Source organism: Triturus cristatus, chromosome 2_1 (assembly GCF_964204655.1).
Source record: "Triturus cristatus chromosome 2_1, aTriCri1.1, whole genome shotgun sequence".
In the NCBI taxonomy this organism is placed as follows: Eukaryota; Metazoa; Chordata; class Amphibia; order Caudata; family Salamandridae; genus Triturus; species Triturus cristatus.
In genome coordinates this window covers 177,660,278-177,681,182 of record NC_140581.1, presented here as the reverse complement: position 1 = coordinate 177,681,182, position 20,905 = coordinate 177,660,278, and the positions used below count along the sequence as shown (strand labels likewise).

The 20,905-nt window shown below is 44.8% G+C and overlaps 1 protein-coding gene across 2 annotated transcripts in view; it reads right to left on the bottom strand.

Annotated features, from left to right (window-relative positions):
* The window catches only part of KATNAL2 (katanin catalytic subunit A1 like 2), a 296,166-nt gene that overhangs the window by 130,127 nt on the left and 145,134 nt on the right, over positions 1-20,905 (bottom strand). For both annotated transcript variants that reach the window (XM_085629413.1, XM_085629423.1), the window contains exon 6: positions 6,587-6,688. In XM_085629413.1, coding sequence (XP_085485539.1) covers positions 6,587-6,688 — 102 coding nt within the window. The remainder of the gene's footprint in view (positions 1-6,586; positions 6,689-20,905) is intronic.

Below are 20,905 nucleotides of genomic sequence, written 5' to 3'. Positions count from 1 at the left end.
CCCTCAAAATCATGCGTTAATCCCATTCATCGGGGCCAACAATTATTGACCTGGTACTACAAATTTGAGGCCGATGTCTGTGTAGCATGATCCGCGGAAAAGAGGCAGTCTCTGATGAGTGTACAAGTGGAGCCATGTATAGGCCTGAAGGGCTGAGAGTGCTAATGCGAGAGGGCCTGCATCAAACAGAGTATGCTAGATACAGTTGCTAGATCCACTCCAAGCAGCGGGCAGAGAACCCTCGGTGGCTCCCACTGCTGATGGCCTCACCCTTGGAGGTCTGTATTTGCTGGCAGCTGAAACCAGGCTTTGATCACTTGGCTATGAAAGGAGGCCTATAGCACCATTGGAGAGGGCTGGCCAGGCAGGCGGGATTCCCAAGTGAGTAAGATGGTGACACCCTCCTGACAGCTGACCTGTATGGAGATGCCATGTGTGGTGTATTTAGTTAAGATGTTGGTCTGTCCCCTGTAAGTGGTCTTTTAAGATCAAGGTTCCATACGGAATGTTTATTTGTAAAGGGAGAGCAGTCGCTGAGAGGACTTGATCCTGTATACACCTGTGCTGTGGGTTCCTTACCATCACCTCCAATAAAGTGTTTCTTCTCAGTGGATCTTCTGGAGTCCATCATTTGTGGAATATGGATTAGTACACCATTCACTGCAGAAATAGTTGAATGCTAAGGATTCTAGAACCTGGGCTGTAACTCCCAGTACTATTGTTTTATATGTGTTGCCCTGCAGATGTACAGACATGGGGTTCTCTGAGAGTTGGGAGCATTGAAAGTATTACTCGGAGCGCCTCTGGTATAAGGGTGCTAAAATAAGGCAGGCCATTCTAGTTGATTATGAAGGAAGGGAAGGGACAACAGGTTCTGAGTGAACTGGTGAGGTGGGTACTGCACAGTGCTGTGGGGTGTGAGGAGGGGGTGGCAGGGAGGAAAAATTTTGATATTTTATCAATTCGAGCCATGTTTACATTGTTGCTGCTAATTGTCTGACATTGTGGTGCCACAGTGGTAAGGGGTGGCTTGTTACTTGTGCATGTACATTAGAGTTGGGCACATATACAGTCAAAGACCACATCTTTGCCCTCTGAAACTCACCTGCTGGAATGTCAACAGACTGGGTCAAGAGAAAGGTAGTTTTGCAAATGCTTGGCCAAGTATAGTTTTCTTACAGGAAACACATCTTAGAGTACGGACATCAGATTCTAGGGGAGTTGCACATTTTATTATGAGATCTAATCCTTTTATGATGTGGCTAAATTAGAGAGGCCCTAAGGGCTGATACGTTATGGTGATGGGTCAATGGCATTGGGAACAAGTTCTATTATTTTCAGGTGTTTTTCACAAAGAGTCCAGTTGACCATGGTGGAAAATATTGGGCATCTTCAGATATAAATGCCGAAAGAGCTTGTTGTGATAGATGGAAATTTAAAATCTGTGATATCAGAGGGCATTGAGAGATCATAAACTAGACTGTGCACTCGGGACTCACGCTTGCAGTTCTTTACTTTAACGCAGGGTTTGATGAATATACGGCACACACACATTCTGACATTAGGCAGTATTCATATTATTCTGGGGCCCACAGTACATTCTCCCAGATTTTGTACATCATCAAACAAGGAGTCACCTGCACAGATTTTCTTATATCAGATGTTTAACTAGGGGAATCTTGGGTTGCTTCCTTCTTCGAGCAGAGATACTTAGCCCTAAATCCTCTACTTTCTCTGAATAGAGATTAAATACATGTCAAAAGAAAACAGTGACGGTCAAATTGGGTCACTAGCAACTACCCCCTAGAAAATTGGGGGTCAGTTGGGAATGTGGCTACCTTAGGAAGGCATACATGACTATGATTGGAAGAAGGTGATCTCTAGTTCTTCTGCTCTGAAAAAAATAAGGAATATCTGAGGCCACAGAAGTGAAGTGCAAGCTCCTTGCACTGAAAGGTGAAAACTTACTAGGAAAAGATCCAGCCTTAGAACTCTGTGCATTTTAACCCTGCCAGTCAGGAGTAAAATGTCTGTGCTCTGCTTTTAAACCTGGTTAAACTGGCTTATCCCTATAAATGTATTCTGCCTAGAAGTTTCTAGTATATGATGTAGCAAATGCACCTAGAGCCTGGCAGTTAAATGGCATTTGTGTACTGCAGCACCTATTGTGCCATCCATAGAGTGGCCCTCGAAAACATAGATTTAGGCCGAACCTCTGTAGTCTGACTGACAAGCAGCAAACCCTACTTTTAAATGTTAATAAGTTACCCCTAAGTACACCTTGTTGCCTACAGGGTAGGGTGACTGATATTTGAAAGGGAAATATGTGCAAAATTAAAGTTGGTGTGCTCCTCCAGTGACTAACCCCCAAAAGCTTTTTTTTACTGGTAGGGATGTATCTGGATCCTTGAAAAAGTTAATGTGCAGAATATAAACTTTAATCTGTACCTTTCAACAGGAAAGTGAAACAAAAGTCATTCAAAGACTATTTTTTAATTTTTATTAGACTCCAAATTAATGGAAAAATCAATTTCTGAAAATAAATAATTAGACAAAGAAAGTTTTAGAAATGTACTTTTTACCTGCCTAACCCTCCAGTAGGCTCATTAGCATTAGATACTGACATTTGGTCTGCCAGCGCTTAACCTTAATGATGTGTTAAAACTGCTCCCAGAGCAAAGACAATGCCCTAGATGAGATGGGGTGTTTTTCTACGCCTTGCAGGAAGTCTAATTAGGGTGAACTCAGGTACTTCATTATCTTGTAAAGGGCCTGCCCTTTCACAACTAAATGTAAGGTGAAACCCGGGAGAGGCAAACCTTTGTTTCACCTGGCCAACCCAGAGGGTAGGAAGCTGCTCCAGAACCAGTTTTGAATGACTACAAAGGGTGGCGCTACTCATTTCACTGGGCACACCACTGGGTGAGCACACAGATTCTGTAAAAGGTAGAAAGGGTCTACACATCTTGGATTTTACTAGTAAGGTGCACTGTGGGTTTGATTTCAGCAGAACTGCAAAAAAAGTGGATGTGGTTGCCTCAGCTAGTGCCAAACCATAAATGTGGCAACCCAAGGAACCTCCCAACACTTTCTTGACCTGCCGAAGATCAAAAGAGGACTGTATATGCTGTGTGTGACCTGAGAGGAGCCCTGAAGGACTGGACCTGTTCCCTTGTGCACCCAGAACAAAGAAGTGGACTGCAAGGGTCATCTGACTGATCTACTGTGCGATTACAGGACACAACAAGCTGCAAGAGACCTTTTTCTTGAAGTGACCAGCTGTCCAGTACAAACTGTACCTAAGCTGGACCTTGCTTGTGGCCTCTGCTGGAGTGAGCCCCAGCCCGAGTGCTGTCCCTGAGGTTCTAGAAGCCTTAGAAGTAACCCAGAGGAGCTCCTTGAGGAACCCTAACTTAAACCGGTCTGCTCTGTGCCATTGCTATCTGGGGATTAAGTTCAGGTCAATGTAGGGACTTTTGGGTTTCACCCTGTCAGGGTAGTGTTATGATTACTTGAGGTGGGTCACCACCCACCCAAAATAATAATCCATTTTCTTACATAGACCATTACATACTTTTCTGATCTTGAGACAATACCCATGATATGGGATTAACTGGAGCAATCTGTATTATACCCACTAAATGGTTGGTCCCCAGGTCCAGGGTTAAGCTGTCCAGTTACTGTTAATCAAAGGGACCTTAAATATCTTGTATCTACCATGATATATCCGTATGGACCATGATACAAAGAAATCCTTTGACTTCAACCCATGCAAGGCATCGGATTGGTTTCGAGAGAATGTGCTGCCCTGGAGAAAGCATTCACTTTTTCTCCTTTGCCAGGCGGCCCTGTACGAGGTAATGATACTTCCAGCGTTGCTTCATCTCCTTCAAAACACACCCAATAAAGTCCCAGAGCAATTCCTTAAGCACCTTGGTGCTTAACTGCCCCTGTTACAGAGGAATGGGGCACTGCATGGATCTCTATCTCAATAGTGACTGACTGGATTTAAGAAAGCAGCACAACATTGCCTGATGTCCGTGAAGGCAAGGGAAGTTCAATTAGAGGTTACAAACAAATGGTCCTTTCTGCCCCAGGATGAATCCTTACTCAGGAAACACATGCAATGAGCTCTGGAGGTTCCATGACTGACTTTGACAGTAAAAGGGGGCTCAGGAATATACCTGAACAGACTTCAGCAGTAGTGAAAAAGTAAAAAGCTGCAAAATTGTATCTAGGCAGGGCTAACATCCTGCCAAAATGCAACCAACTGGGGAAAGTGACATTTTCAGAGAGGTTAGACAAGGATTTAAAAAATGGGACCTCATAGGTATCAGCACGCCGGGAGATGTCTGGGATAAAACTAAATGGTACCCTTCAAACGCCTTAAAAAAGGAAAATGCACTATCAGACACTGCAATAGTTTGATATCTGCAACTTGGACATGCACTGGCAAGCTATGTCCCGGAAGGCCCTGGAGGTGGGGGGAGGGGCGGGGTCTGCTCGAAGACAGCTCCCTGCTTGAAAATAGGTTAGAACCATTATATTAAAAAGTGATATCCTCCACTCACAAAAAATAATTAATAATTCACTGGATACAATCAGAAAACTCAGGAAAAAAGTTCAGCGACAAGGGTGTACTGGAGGATTTGGATTGGGAAAAAGTCCTTAAATGCCCAAGAGAGGTGGCAATATTCTTCTTAGAACTTACTATACAAAATCCACAGAGTTATATTTCATAGAACAGATTCTGACTCTGGAGATGCGGTCAGGTGGGAACCTTCCTCCATACTCTATTGGCTTACTCCAGATAACAATCCTTCGTAGGGAGAGGGCAGATGCTGTCTGGCAACGGTGGAAAACAATTCTGTATGAGATCATGTGGATCTCCTCATGTTAGAAATATAACCTGATGAAACCGCCCCCCCCCCCCATACATGAAACTTCAATGTCATTTCAGACAGATTGTTGCAAGAGGCAACTTTGTCCCCCACCAGGGAGCAACAGACCTCCACAAGGTAGAGAAATGGAAATCAGACACAAACTGATGCACAACTGCTGAAAAGTATGTCCGCAGGGGGCATGGGGAGTCCAAGGAAGTGTGATAGGATTTGAGGCCCATGGAGAGACTACTGTGATATTAACTGGATAGACTACTGTCACGTGAGTGAGTGAGTGGAAGGAGGGAATGACTCATCTCCTGATCTGAGACAGTGAAGCTCTGTAGAGCTGATATATGCTGCCTCACACCTGATCTACAAGCTTGAGTCTGGTCTGTTGCTTTGGGACTATGATGTATTTCCCTGTGTGTGGCTACATGTCTGTTTAATTTAATTTACATACAAACTGCCGGCTCTGTATCATGGAGAAAGTCTATCTGTATTGGTTTCCTTCTTTAAAAAGTAATTAAAATATTTTAAAAAAAGAGAAACACATTAGCCTGGTGCCTTGTTGCCACTTTGGTTGCTATTAGTGTCTAAATTATTGTTAAGATTCGGACTACTGTTTATCAAACACTGTATAAAGCGTCCTTCCATATTTGAAAAAGGAGATTGTATTTTATCCACTTGCATTGCTTATGCACTCACAAGATAAATGTTTGCTGAAGTATAAAGATTTAAATATATTATATTAGAAAGGAAATGTATCATCTTTAATGCTAACTAAACTTACAATAGCCTCCTTTAAGACTTACGGAGTATTGAGAACCCCTAGCCTTCAGGAGATGTATTAAGAATTTGCATTTTAGAACTTCATTCCGTCTGTTCACATTGGGATGCTTATTCTGGGTCTACAGAGCTTTACAAATCCTAAATATAATGGAAATTAATGATTTATCTCCTCCCAGATGCCCACTTGAAAACTTTTCATGGTTCAGAAGGTGCATGGCATGCCCAATGAAATCATCAAAGCAAATTCTGCTGAAATTTATTTCAGCTAAGTATTGTTCCTGTTGGCAATGTTGTTAGGCCACATTCTTGGATAGGTGTCGGCAATTGGGTTGTTAATTTATAGGCCCAGGGTATATGCTATACCACTGTACAAGGGAATTATAAGTAAATTAAATATGCTATAATCAGGTGTAAGCCAATTTTACCATGGACCACTGCCTACTCTTAAATAATGAAATAAAAAAGTCTAATTTTCTTTCTTTTCTTTTTTTTAGTGCATCCCATTTTTCTTTCACAAAACCGAGCTACATTTAACATTTAAAAAAAGAAGATTACTTTATTTAAAAGCAATCACAGACATGGCCATTTGAGCAGACCACCATCCGTCTGATGGCTATCATTCCTAATGAGTCACAAAAAACGACCTCTCTCATTAATATTCATGAGGTAGGTCAATTTGCGTCCCACTAGGAATCGCTAGTTAAAAGTACAAAAGTTTCTTACATTAGGAATTGCGATTTCCTAATTCTGATTCAGTAAGAATCGCAATTTGGAAATCGCAATACATAATTTGTGTACATCTGGCCTTTGTCTATAACCGAGTTTTGTAGACATCTGCCGATCACTACGATAGTTTAAGATTTATCAAAAGTACACCTTTATAATGTGGTTACATACATTTTATTTCTACTAACCCTTCGATGATGAGTGTTGCCATCTCCTCCACCACTTTTGTTGATTGCGGAAACATTCAAACCAAAATCCGAACTCTCTGGAGAACTTGAATTGCCATTTTCCTAAATGTACAGAAAACATCATAATTCACATTTAGAACAGAGGCAGTTTTCTACTTTTCACTGTGCAACCTATCAATTCCAAACATTAACACCATTATGATTATTGGCTCTTGAAAGACAACCAGCCGCAAACGCATATGTTATCCAGTAGTTCAGAAGTAGATCAGCTACATAACACCAATGTATGAAGCGTGACACCAAGGCAGGTGTTGACTCCTGCCAGCAGGGCAGTAGCCGCTCTTGGCAAGGAAATGAGCCAGCTTGCCCAACTCACAGGGTCAATGAGGTGTTAGAATTCCATGAAACTTTCACAATCTTACCTCTCCAATAAAAGACAGAGAACTTCACCATGAGAACATCCTACCAAAGGAAGGAAGTGCCTTAAAAGAGGGAAGGCGTTGTGAAACACCCAACAGGAAAACAATCAAAGGTGGGTTATTTCTGCCACAGGACTCTCCTCTGAAGCAAGTGTGGAGTAATCCAAAAGACAGGTTTGGAGGAGGGGTCAATTAACACCCAACCACACTAGGTTGGACTTGTGAATACTGGCTTTTTTCTCTCTCCAGACATCCCTCTCTGAATCTACCTCCTCCATTCCAAGTGGACTCTCCCCAAGCCCCTTGTGCCCAGTACTTACTGGGCACAAGGGGCTTGGGGAGAGTCCACTTGGAATGGAGGAGGTAGATTCAGAGAGTATGATGGATTCATGACTGCTGATCTTTCTCTCTCCAGGAGTCCAGGAGGTAGAGAAGTAACCCAGACCTGACAACGGCTTTGTAATGTGAAGGACTGTAAATGGATTACTCAATGGGAATAAATATGAAAATGAAAATTCAGTAAAATCCCTGATGTAACACTAACTAAAGGAAATGGGAAGACACCCTAAAAACAGAACTGGTTAATTAATTATTGGAAACAATATGTACCACTACATGCCTTCGTTATACTGGCCTCTGGGTACTTACTGCATAGCAGTTTCTATTTACCACACTAATGCATTTAGCAGAATAAAATCTGCATGTACAAGATGAATCTCAACAAAAAGTTGATTTTTGCGAGGTCAGGGAATTTTATTGTCAACTATGCCATGGGCAAGCAGCTATATTAAAAAGAACATAGACTTTGGCTTGTCAATACATGTATCCATCCCTGTCAATAATGGGCTGCAATGATCTACACCAATGATCTACACCAATAAAGATACAGACAGTTGTATATGCATTGACCATCAACTGGTAATTTGCAAACCATCAGAATTTTGGGAGCAATTACCGCCTCCTCGCCAGGGCAGATTAGGACTAGGTGACGGTTTACAAAACCTATTATGAGCCTCCCTCCCAATTAACTCAAGAGTTTCAGCTTCTATCTTACTGTCAGACTACAGAGATGATGTCCTTCTCAATGGACCGTAGCCTACCACTCTATAAAACAGACACTAATGTTTAATGGATGACTGGAATGAGAACCCTGGCTGGAACCACCAATGTGAATATCATGAAAGGCATTTATGATAGGCCACAAGCGACTGTGATGCATGAATGTAAACATTAGAGAAACAAAAGAAAGTAAATCTGGAAAATAAAACAAGAATAATTTAGTTGCAGTGACGACCTAGGTGAGGCTACCAAAACCAAAAACTGTAGACTTGTAAGAGACAGCATGGGTCAGCATGTCTAACCTATTAGACTAGTTAAGAACTCATTGACACATTTATCAAGGCCCATGCAGCCAGATAGATGAAAACATAAGATCTAAGTGAGAGAGACTCAAAACATATTTAGAGAGGAATGAAATAGCATGTTGGATAACTTAACATAAAATCACTAGAAGAGAGACAGACTCAAGGTGACAAAAGATGTGAAGGCTAAGCACTGGTACATCTGATAGTTTACGATTTTCAATTCTATATGAAAAAATATTCACCATGGTTATTTTTAAGTAAAAGGCAACATGAGTTCCAAATAGCGTCATACGTATAAAATATGATTTAAGGTCGCCATCATCCACAAATCCACCCTCTGACTGAGCACACTTTCCAACAAGCCCACAGACCTGATGGAACACCTACACTTCAGGATACAGGCCAGCCCTACCACCACCCTCCGGGGTAACCCTCATCTACCAACCTCCCGGACCCCGCGGACCATTCACCACTCCATCACGAACAGCATCACCCCACAGGGCATCGCATCCACCAACTACACCTTGCTGGGAGACCTCAACTTCCACCTCGACAACCAACAAGACCCCAACACCACATCCCTCCTGGACAACCTCCACAACATAGGACTCCGCCAGATCGTGACTGAGCCCACGCACTCAGCAGGACACACCCTCGACCCCATCTTCACCACAGGAAACTCCATCACTTTCAGCCACACCACCGAACTCCTGTGGACAGACCATCGCTGCATCCATTTCACCTTCAGAACACCGTCCATCCACAGAACCCAGCACCTGCTCCCACGCAGAAATTGGACTAAAATCACCGACGACCAGCTCACCACCTCACTCGGCAACTCCACCCTAACCATCGTTGACAACGACGACCCCAACACCGCAGCCCGAACACCACAGCCCCCCCAAGAAGAACAATAACACACACACCAGGAAAGCCAGCTGGTTCACCACCGAACTGCGAGCACCTAGATGCGCATGCCGCCACCTCAAAAAGGCCTGGAGGAACTCCAAATCTACAGAAGCCCACAACAGCTTCAGAGCTGCCACCAACGCCCACCACCAACTCATCAGAAATACAAGAAAGAAAGCGATCCAAGACAGAATCTCCACACACACGCACAACAGCAAAGAACTCTTCAGCATCATCAAGGAGTTTGCCCAACCCGGCTGTGAGTCTACAGACATCCCTACCTCACAAGACCTCTGCGTCAAACTCAGCACCTTCTTCCACCACAAAACCAAGAACATTTACGACAATTTCGACGAAGACAGCCAACACACAGAACCCTCACCAACCACCCCGACACTTTGAAGCCAACGATTCACAGGTGGACAGCCCTCACCACTGAAGACACACTGAAGACGATGACGTCAATCCACTCCGGGGACCCCACGGACCCCTGCCCCCACCACATCTTCAACAGAGCCGCCAACACCATCGCCCCCATGCTTCGCCACACCATCAACTGCTCCCTCGCGAACACCTCCTTCCCCTATGACTGGAAGCACGCTGAGATCAACCCCCCGCCCCCCCCTGAAGAAACCCTCGGTGGACCCCACCGACCTCAAGAACTACAGACCCATCGCCCTGCTCCTGTTCCCAGTGAAATTAATCAAGAAAGCCATCAACAACCAACTCGCCACCTTCATTAAAGAGCACAACATTCTTGACTCCTCCCAATCCGGCTTCAGAAAGAACCACAGCACGGAAACTGCCATCCTCGCCGCAACAGACGACATCCGCTCCCTCCTGGACAGAGGAGAGACAGTAGCCCTCATCCTGCTCTACCTTTCAGCTGCCTTCGACACAGACTCTCAACGCACCCTAACACGCAAACTTCATGACGCAGGGATCCAGGACAAGACCCTCGACTGGATCCGCTCATTCCTCTCCGGCAGAACGCAGCAGGTCAAACTCCCTCCCTTCCTCTCGGATCCCACACCGATGACCTGCAGAGTCCCCAAAGGATCCTCCCTCAGCCTCACGTTGTTCATCATCTACATGGCTCCGTTCGCCCCCATCGTCAGAACCCACGGACTCATCATTGTTTCATATGCAGACGACACCAAAGTCATCCTCTCCCTTTCCAACGAACCCAACGCAGCCAAACACAACTTTCAAGAAGGCATGGAAGCAGTCGCCAAATGGATGAAGAGCAGCTGTCTCAACACGGACAAAACAGAAGTACTCATCATGGGCCCACACCCTGATGCCTGGAACGACACCTGGTGGAAGCCCGCCCCCTCCCACGGACCACGCACACAACCGCGGAATCATCCTGGATTACGAACTCAAAATGGACTGCCAGATCAACTCTGTCGCATCCTCCTGCTTCCAAACCCTCCGCCTCCTACACAAGACCTTCAAATGGATCCTCCTCGATCACAGAAAGACCGTCACACATGCCCTCGTCACCAGAAGACTTGACTACTGCAACGCACTCTAAGCCGTAATCAACAAAAACCTCACCCGCAAACTTCAAAACATCCAGAACACCGCTGCCAGACTAATCCTCAACCTGCCACGACACTGCCACATCACCCAGCACCTGCGCACACTACACTGGCTCCCCATCGAGGCAAGAATCACCTTCAAGATTCTCACCCATGCACGCAAAGCCCTCCACAACACAGGACCAGCATACCTGAATAGCCAACTCACAATCCACGCACCCCAAAGGACCCCACGATCAGCCCAGCTCTCGCTCGCCGCGGTCCCTCACACCAGGAAGTTCAGATCGGGAGGCCACTCTTTCTCCTTCCTCGTGGCCAGAGCCTGGAACACCCTCCCGCTCCACCTCAGATAGCTACGAGCAAATATGCATTTTTTCATATCTGTATGTGTGTGATGAGCACTTTTTCTGCATATACTCAATAAACAGATTGAAAAAAGTGGACACATTCCCATCACGGCTGCGCAGAAAGGCAGATACAGAGATCATTGCTACCCCTCCCCCTGTCCCGACACCACCAGAACCTCAGTTTTATTCTAGCTCATTTTCAGCCATCTTTATGGTTAGCAGATCTGGCGCTGCATGATCCCTTTGTTTACTGTGATTGCTGAACATCTTTGAGAGAGTATCCTTCATTAATAGTCATGTTTAATGGCACACTACAAATGGGATCTGACCTTTGTCTTGACTTTTCTATGATGAGAGACGTAATCCCAGTGATTACATATTTACTCATCGCTTTTCCTTATGCTGTATTTATTGGAATAATTCCCCTAAAGCGTCAGCAGGGTCACTAGTCACTAATCTGTGACTCGGGAGATATTTCTTGTTTTCCCTGTCTAACAATAAACCAGTGGTTTCCAAACTGTGTTCTTGGTGCACATCTGTTCGCGGGGCCCCTGGATATTTTTTACGGGGCACCGGGGTGCCGCAGCGCACAGTTTGGGAATAACTGTGTTATGGTGTTAAATGTTTTTTTTTTTAACACTAGAAGTGTTTACTAATTACTTGGCCATCAAAAAGCAATCTTATGTCTGCAGTTATGGGTTTATCACTGTAGAGCTCCATGGGAAGAGTCTGCTCAGTTGACTTGCCCAAGTGAGTGTGTATGATGTGATTTCGAATTTGAGATACTTCCCCCTTTTGATGTTCCATATGTGGTTATAACTAGTAGCTAGCTCATCAAACTCATGAAGTTGCAAAGAATGTGACGGCTTGTGTTTGCAAGATGTTTCTCAGAAGTGCACTAGGTATGATGGTATTCCACGAACCACCGTCATTTATGACTGCCATGTAGGTCAGTTTTGGGTGCTGATGAGCTTCATCTGAGCAACAATAGAGCTCTACTATTCGATCTAAGTGGGTGGGTGTTAAACCAGTCACAGTATGGTGTTTGAGGCGGAGCTTGTTTGTGTGTTTTGTTTTGCATCTGAACTAATACCAGGTGGGTTAAGCTTTTACTGCTGCCATGTCACATGCCCCCACAGGAGTACACTTCTAAAGTCCCCCCAGGACCTCAGGGAATGCACTTCTAGAAGCTCAAAAAGGTAGTTTCCGCTGTTCCTCAAAGTTGAAAGAGGGGAGAAGAGTCAGGTAGAAGGCTAGAACCAATTGTATCCACTTTGTATTGGAAATTGGTAATCCATTTGTCGGATAATAATGCCCTCACACACCCTTGCAGGTGTCATGCTTCATCATATGGGCTAGCTCCTCGTCGGGCCGGCGGTGCAATGCCCGACGGGCTCCCTTTATAAGGGGCACTTTGTCGGAGATCTTCAATCCGACAGCCGTATGGTGAAGTGCGGGTGAGGGGGCCTAAGTGGTGTAGATGTGGCTAAGTGGTATAAAACAGGGTTAGAGTGCCGGCTGGGAATCAGTTTTATTCTTGGGGCCTCCTTCCCTGATTAAAAACGTGAAAATGTGGCACTCAACGGAGTATAATGTCTCATGTGTGAGTGAACTAAAAAATGGTCAACATGTTTCTCGCTATGAGTGTGTGTACTCGCGATTCTTCAGGACCTAAGAAAAACACTATCTACAAAGGAATAGAAATAATAACAGTATTCTAAACTGGGCCGTGTCACGCCAGTTGGTGACTTTTATTGAAGTACCTGTCAGTGTCTGGTATAACCTGTAAAGGAAATGATGCCAGTTAGAGTAGAACACCGTTGATACATTGGTACAGAAAAATAGCCAATAGGTGACTCTTCAACCATGCTAAAGGTAAACACTGTGGTGGTTTCCTAAAGCAAAAAATTTCAACTGGACAAATACATTGGTGATGTGTCCCAATGGTGAACTAGAAGTGGCTATTCACCTGTGTGGACGATATAAAAATGCAGTAGGAAATACTCGAGAAAGGACTTACCCTATTTGGTATCAGTTTAGACAGCAGCAGTACTCGGTGGGTGTACATAGAGCTAGAATTTCTCATAAAGTAGAACTGCACACGAGACCAAATAATGATATGGGTAAAACAACAATTAAAAGCAGGCACTAAGTAAGGCAGTACAGTTGTGGTCTAATGTATTAATGTACTAGCAAGCTTATCCCTTAGGAGTAAGAAATATATATACATCGAGGTAACAATAGCGATGTAAAGGCAGTCATCCTGTAAGGTATAACAATTGCATCCAATATGTAAAGAAACATCACAATTCTAAGGTTGTAGGCATAGAGTGTTTTGACCTGGTGTCAGTGGAGTTGGAAAGCAGACTACGCTTAAAGGCAGTTGGCTGGAGAGACCCCTCATGTATGTATGTGGTACGAGCTGTGCGTCGTGTGGCCGCACAGTGATCCTACGCAGAGGATCATTGGATGGGTGGGAGCCGGTGTTGCAAATGCCCGAAGACAAGTCCTGTAAGCCCCACATCGCTAAGCGGAAAGGGCTAAGCCGCCGCAAGTTAATATGAAGGGTCACCGAAGGAGGTTGTGACCGATCGGGTGGACTGGGATGAATAAAAGTATATTCAGAAGTGGCGCGAGCTACTAATTGAAAACCTAAATGCGCCGGCGTTCCTAAGTCAATTACTAGGAGGGGAAAGGAAGGGAAAGCAGGTCCCAGAGAAAGTGAGGCTAGAAGTTTAGCGGTATTTGTAATTAGGGCGTAAATCTACTTACATTTCGTGCCGCTCATGTCAGCCGTATTGACCTACCCTCTCCACCGAGTCCGGAAGGTGACTAATGCATCAGAATGGTGAGCCTAAAAAGAGGAAATCGAAGTCAGGTGACTAAGGGCGGGGGTGGAGGTGGAACTGTGGTAGAATGGCGGCCATCATGGATAGGGATGTGATCTCGATAAGTAGACCAGGAAAGTTTGTGAATGTGGCGGCCATCTTAAAACGGAGGGTTAAACACTAACTGTATAGTCACAGTTGCATAATGGCTGGGAAAACCAGTAGAAAGATGGCTATTTTTGAAACACTTAGTGTGATTCTTGGTGGTACTACTCGGGAGGACAATGTAGGTGGTACATATCGGGTCTGGGAATGTATGCCAATATAATGTAGTAAAGGTCTCATACTGGGACTGTAGCCTCATCCAACATGGGGGTCATACTCCTGGTACAGTGTAGAATAGCTCAGGTTTTTATCGAGCTCCAAGGGATATCATCGTTGAGGCCCCCAGTGTTAGAGGATAAACGGTGTTTCCATCTCTGCTCTCTTGCGAAAACGCTCGATTTGGTAAGAAGGGGATTGGCTTCTAAAATAAGCCATTTTACCGAGTCCGGTGAGTGTCCCTTCTCGTGAAAATGAGCATAAAGTTTGGTGTTGTTTTTGTGGCACCGGAAACTACTGCGATGCTCAGTAATACGCAATTTGATAGGGCGAGTCGTCATCCCCACATAGTAAAGATCGCAAGGACAGATAAGCAGGTAAATGCAGTTTGGTGTGTTACAATTTGTGTGGGTTCTCAATTCCCAAACAAAAGTGCTGTTCAGTGTGACTGTCTTGTGTACTGAAGTAAAGGTACAAGCACTACATGTGCCACAAGGGTGGTGTCCCTTCACAGGTGGTAGTTGCCAGAGTGTGCGTTGTAGGGACTTGATCTCAGGTTTAGGCCTTGTGCGTATGAGCATATCCTTAATGTTTTTGGATCGCTTGTATGCAAAGCGTGGTGTTTCAAGGTGTAAAGTTCCTGTATTAAGGATATCCCAGTGTTTCTTTAACACGCGAGTCAATTGTGTGGAAACCGGTGTAAAGGTAGTGACACAAGTTAGTGTTGTCGAAACACTTGGCTCATTTCTATGTTCCAGGAGTCCTTCTCTATTGTTGTTGCGGGCACGTTTATTAGACAGAGTGATGCTCCTCTGTGGGTAGTTTCTCGCTTTCAGGTTCTGGGCCAGGATTGCTGATTCACTTTTGTATGAATCTAAAGTGCTGCAATTTCTCCTAACTCTTAGAAATTGCCCAAAGGGCAAATTTTCTCTGAGTGATCTGGGATGGTGACTCTGGAAGTGTAACAGGCTATTACGGTCAGTCGCCTTCCTGTACATGGTTGTTGAGAAGTGACCCTGTGTCAACTTAATGGTTAAATCAAGGAAGGCAATCTGTGTTGGAGACGCAGTTATAGTGAACTGTAAGTAGGGATTCAGGTTATTTATCCATGTAAAAAACTCAGTGTAGCTCACGCGATCTCCTGTCCAAAAGATGAGAATGTCATCGATAAAGCGCTTCCATAGGCGGATGTTATCGCGATATGGATTGGTGTCACAGAAGATGTGTTCCCCCTCAAAGGAAGCCATATACAAACAAGCTACACTAGGAGCAAAGGTACTCCCCATGGAAGTACCTTGTGTCTGGTGATAGAGTTTGCCCTTGAACTCGAAAAAGTTTTCAGTTAGTGCTAGTGTAGCACAGGCTGTGATGAAGGATGGAGGGGTAAGAGACTCCCAAGGGGTTGCAATCAAAACCTCCTCTATAACCTCCAGTGTGGCCCTTTGGGGGATGTTCGTGTAAAGGGCCACAACATCAAGGGTAATGAGGAAGTTAATGTCATCAGTCCCCTGAATCTGGTCAAGTAGGCGTAATACATCAGTTGTGTCCTGTATGTATGACGGGGTATCTTTAACCAAGGGTTGCAAGAAATAGTCGCAGAATTGCGAAAGGGGTTCAAGGATGGAATCAATGCCTGACACTATGGGACGACCTGGTACTGGTGTGACCCCCTTATGGATTTTAGGTAAGACGTAAAAGTAGGGGGTTTTAGGTTCTTTCTTAATTAGAAAGGAAGCCTCATTCTCACTAAGCCATCCTTGGCTTTCGGCTGAATCTACCAGGCTGGTAATGGATTTTTTCAGGCGTTCTGTAGGATTTTTGGAAATCGGAGTATAGTATTTCCTATCCCCCAACTGTCGTAGGCATTCAGTGTCATAATCTGTAGTATTCATTATGACAGTGGCCCCACCCTTGTCGGCTTGTTTGATGGTGATACTCGGGTCATTGGCCAGTGTCTCAATAGCCAGTCTTTCTTTGTTACTGATGTTGTTGAAAATTTGGCGTCCTTGAATTGTTTTCACTTCCTTCAGTACTGCCTGTTCGTAAGTCAGGACTTCATTTGGTACCATCCCCGCATGTGGGGTGAAAGTAGAAGGATTACGAAGACCTGAATCCGTTTCGGGTATCCTTGTTTTTCCTTCAAAGAAAAATCTGAGGCGGATCTTGCGAAAAAATTGGTGTAATTCGCAGATCTGCATGAATGGATCAACTCTGGGGGTAGGGACAAAACCTAGTCCTTTTTGGAGGACGTCATCTTCTGTCTGTGTCAATTGCCTGGTCGACAAATTCACGACTAGGTTTGTTTCTTGTTGCTGTGGCTCCTGGTCTCCATCCCTCGTTGGGGAGGTTCTTCCCACTGTACTCTTTTGCCTTCCTGCGAGGGCCCTCTTCTTCGCCCTCGCCCTCTGCCTAAAAAAGGCTGGCTCATGCCTTGGGGTACAAAAGGGGGCGGGCAGTGTTGTCCAAATTGTGGGGGGCCTTGCTGGTACATCGGGTATGGCCAAAAAGGCGGTCCTTGGTACATAGGCGGAGGAAAGGTATTATATCCTTGTCTGCCCTTCTTCCCTCTGTATTGATTGGGTCTTGAGTATTCAGTGCTGGAGTCACTGTTGGTAGAAGACCCTCTTCTGGAAGAGTTGGTATCGGTATCTGATGAATAATTAGTGTTGGATGGGACATAATCAGCTTTAAGATATGGGTATACTTTCTCTTTCTCAAAACGTTTAATGTCCTTTTGTAACTTTGCTACTTTTTGTTTCATCAGATACTCTTTATGTTCAGCGATCTCGTTATTCAGTTCAGTCAATTTGGACTTGAAACTTGAGCCAGGGTTAGATTGTTTTAACGTGCTTTCCGCTGCTTGAATCCGTACCAGTAGCTCGTCCGCTAGTCTTTTGGCTGTGTTAACAATGAGGATGAGGAGATCTCTTGTACACTTCCAGGAGATTTGGGACCATTCAACTTTGAATTGCCCATCCTCCCAGAAGATCCTGGGGAAATTTTTCACAATAAGGCCATTAGGTGAAATGTTGGCCCTAAAGTATTCCGTCATCAGGGCACCATGTAATGTAATCCGTACCCACTCTCGTTTCATGTCTGATAATGATTGCCAATCGGCCGATTGGCTTCCTGTGGTAGTCTCGTAATCAAGACCCAGAATAGAGGGGGTCCTAAGTATTTCCGCTGCATGGTCGTCTCCATAGCTCAAGCCTTGGCCCTCCATGTGTGGATGGGTGGAATTGAGGTGGAGGTGTAGAAAAATGTAGGAAAATGGGGGATAGAACAGATCTTACCCACCGGTAAAGGTCCCACGGGGTTTTAAGCAGTGCAAAGCACGAATTACAAAAAAGGGGGGACAAAATGGGGCTATTTCCGTTCTCAGGGGAGCGGGAGGTCCAGCAGGAGAAGATGCCCCTGGGGTATACAAGCTCAAAAAGGTAGTTTCCGCTGTGCCTCAAAGTTGAAAGAGGGGAGAAGAGTCAGGTAGAAGGCTAGAACCAATTGTATCCACTTTGTATTGGAAATTGGTAATCCATTTGTCGGATAATAATGCCCTCACACACCCTTGCAGGTGTCATGCTTCATCATATGGGCTAGCTCCTCGTCGGGCCGGCGGTGCAATGCCCGACGGGCTCCCTTTATAAGGGGCACTTTGTCGGAGATCTTCAATCCAACAGCCGTATGGTGAAGTGCGGGTGCCTAAGTGGTGTAGATGTGGCTAAGTGGTATAAAACAGGGTTAGAGTGCCGGCTGGGAATCAGTTTTATTCTTGGGGCCTCCTTCCCTGATTAAAAACGTGAAAATGTGGCACTCAACGGAGTATAATGTCTCATGTGTGAGTGAACTAAAAAATGGTCAACATGTTTCTCGCTAGGAGTGTGTGTACTCGCGATTCTTCAGGACCTAAGAAAAACACTATCTACAAAGGAATAGAAATAATAACAGTATTCTAAACTGGGCCGTGTCACGCCAGTTGGTGACTTTTATTGAAGTACCTGTCAGTGTCTGGTATAACCTGTAAAGGAAATGATGCCAGTTAGAGTAGAACACCGTTGATACATTGGTACAGCAAAATAGCCAATAGGTGACTCTTCAACCATGCTAAAGGTAAACACTGTGGTGGTTTCCTAAAGCAAAAAATTTCAACTGGACAAATACATTGGTGATGTGTCCCAATGGTGAACTAGAAGTGGCTATTCACCTGTGTGGACGATATAAAAATGCAGTAGGAAATACTCGAGAAAGGACTTACCCTATTTGGTATCAGTTTAGACAGCAGCAGTACTCGGTGGGTGTACATAGAGCTAGAATTTCTCATAAAGTAGAACTGCACACGAGACCAAATAATGATATGGGTAAAACAACAATTAAAAGCAGGCACTAAGTAAGGCAGTACAGTTGTGGTCTAATGTATTAATGTACTAGCAAGCTTATCCCTTAGGAGTAAGAAATATATATACATCGAGGTAACAATAGCGATGTAAAGGCAGTCATCCTGTAAGGTATAACAATTGCATCCAATATGTAAAGAAACATCACAATTCTAAGGTTGTAGGCATAGAGTGTTTTGACCTGGTGTCAGTGGAGTTGGAAAGCAGACTACGCTTAAAGGCAGTTGGCTGGAGAGACCCCTCATGTATGTATGTGGTACGAGCTGTGTGTCGTGTGGACGCGCAGTGATCCTACGCAGAGGATCATTGGATGGGTGGGAGCCGGTGTTGCAAATGCCCGAAGACAAGTCCTGTAAGCCCCACATCGCTAAGCGGAAAGGGCTAAGCCGCCGCAAGTTAATATGAAGGGTCACCGAAGGAGGTTGTGACCGATCGGGTGGACTGGGATGAATAAAAGTATATTCAGAAGTGGCGCGAGCTACTAATTGAAAACCTAAATGCGCCGGCGTTCCTAAGTCAATTACTAGGAGGGGAAAGGAAGGGAAAGCAGGTCCCAGAGAAAGTGAGGCTAGAAGTTTAGCGGTATTTGTAATTAGGGCGTAAATCTACTTACATTTCGTGCCGCTCATGTCAGCCGTATTGACCTACCCTCTCCACCGAGTCCGGAAGGTGACTAATGCATCAGAATGGTGAGCCTAAAAAGAGGAAATCGAAGTCAGGTGACTAAGGGCGGGGGTGGAGGTGGAACTGTGGTAGAATGGCGGCCATCATGGATAGGGATGTGATCTCGATCAGTAGACCAGGAAAGTTTGTGAATGTGGCGGCCATCTTAAAACGGAGGGTTAAACACTAACTGTATAGTCACAGTTGCATAATGGCTGGGAAAACCAGTAGAAAGATGGCTATTTTTGAAACACTTAGTGTGATTCTTGGTGGTACTACTCGGGAGGACAATGTAGGTGGTACATATCGGGTCTGGGAATGTATGCCAATATAATGTAGTAAAGGTCTCATACTGGGACTGTAGCCTCATCCAACATGGGGGTCATACTCCTGGTACAGTGTAGAATAGCTCAGGTTTTTATCGAGCTCCAAGGGATATCATCGTTGAGGCCCCCAGTGTTAGAGGATAAACGGTGTATCCATCTCTGCTCTCTTGCGAAAAGGCTCGATTTGGTAAGAAGGGGATTGGCTTCTAAAATAAGCCATTTTACCGAGTCCGGTGAGTGTCCCTTCTCGTGAAAATGAGCATAAAGTTTGGTGTTGTTTTTGTGGCACCCGAAACTACTGCGATGCTCAGTAATACGCAATTTGATAGGGCGAGTCGTCATCCCCACATAGTAAAGATCGCAAGGACAGATAAGCAGGTAAATGCAGTTTGGTGTGTTACAATTTGTGTGGTTTCTCAATTCCCAAACAAAAGTGCTGTTCAGTGTGGCTGTCTTGTGTACTGAAGTAAAGGTACAAGCACTACATGTGCCACAAGGGTGGTGTCCCTTCACAGGTGGTAGTTGCCAGAGTGTGCGTTGTAGGGACTTGATCTCAGGTTTAGGCCTTGTGCGTATGAGCATATTCCAGAGTCACCATCCCAGATCACTCAGAGAAAATTTGCCCTTTGGGCAATTTCTAAGAGTTAGGAGAAATTGCAGCACTTTAGATTCATACAAAAGTGAATCAGCAATCCTGGCCTAGAACCTGAAAGCGAGAAACTACCCACAGAGGAGCATCACTCTGTCTAATAAACGTGCCCGCAACAACAATAGAGAAGGACTCCTGGAACATAGAAATGAGCCAAGTGTTTCGACAACACTAACTTGTGTCACTACCTTTACACCGGTTTCCACACAATTGACTCGCGTGTTAAAGAAACACTGGGATATCCTTAATACAGGAACTTTACACCTTGAAACACCACGCTTTGCATACAAGCGATCCAAAAACATTAAGGATATGCTCATACGCACAAGGCCTAAACCTGAGATCAAGTCCCTACAACGCACACTCTGGCAACTACCACCTGTGAAGGGACACCACCCTTGTGGCACATGTAGTGCTTGTACCTTTACTTCAGTACACAAGACAGTCACACTGAACAGCACTTTTGTTTGGGAATTGAGAACCCACACAAATTGTAACAAACCAAACTGCATTTACCTGCTTATCTGTCCTTGCGATCTTTACTATGTGGGGATGACG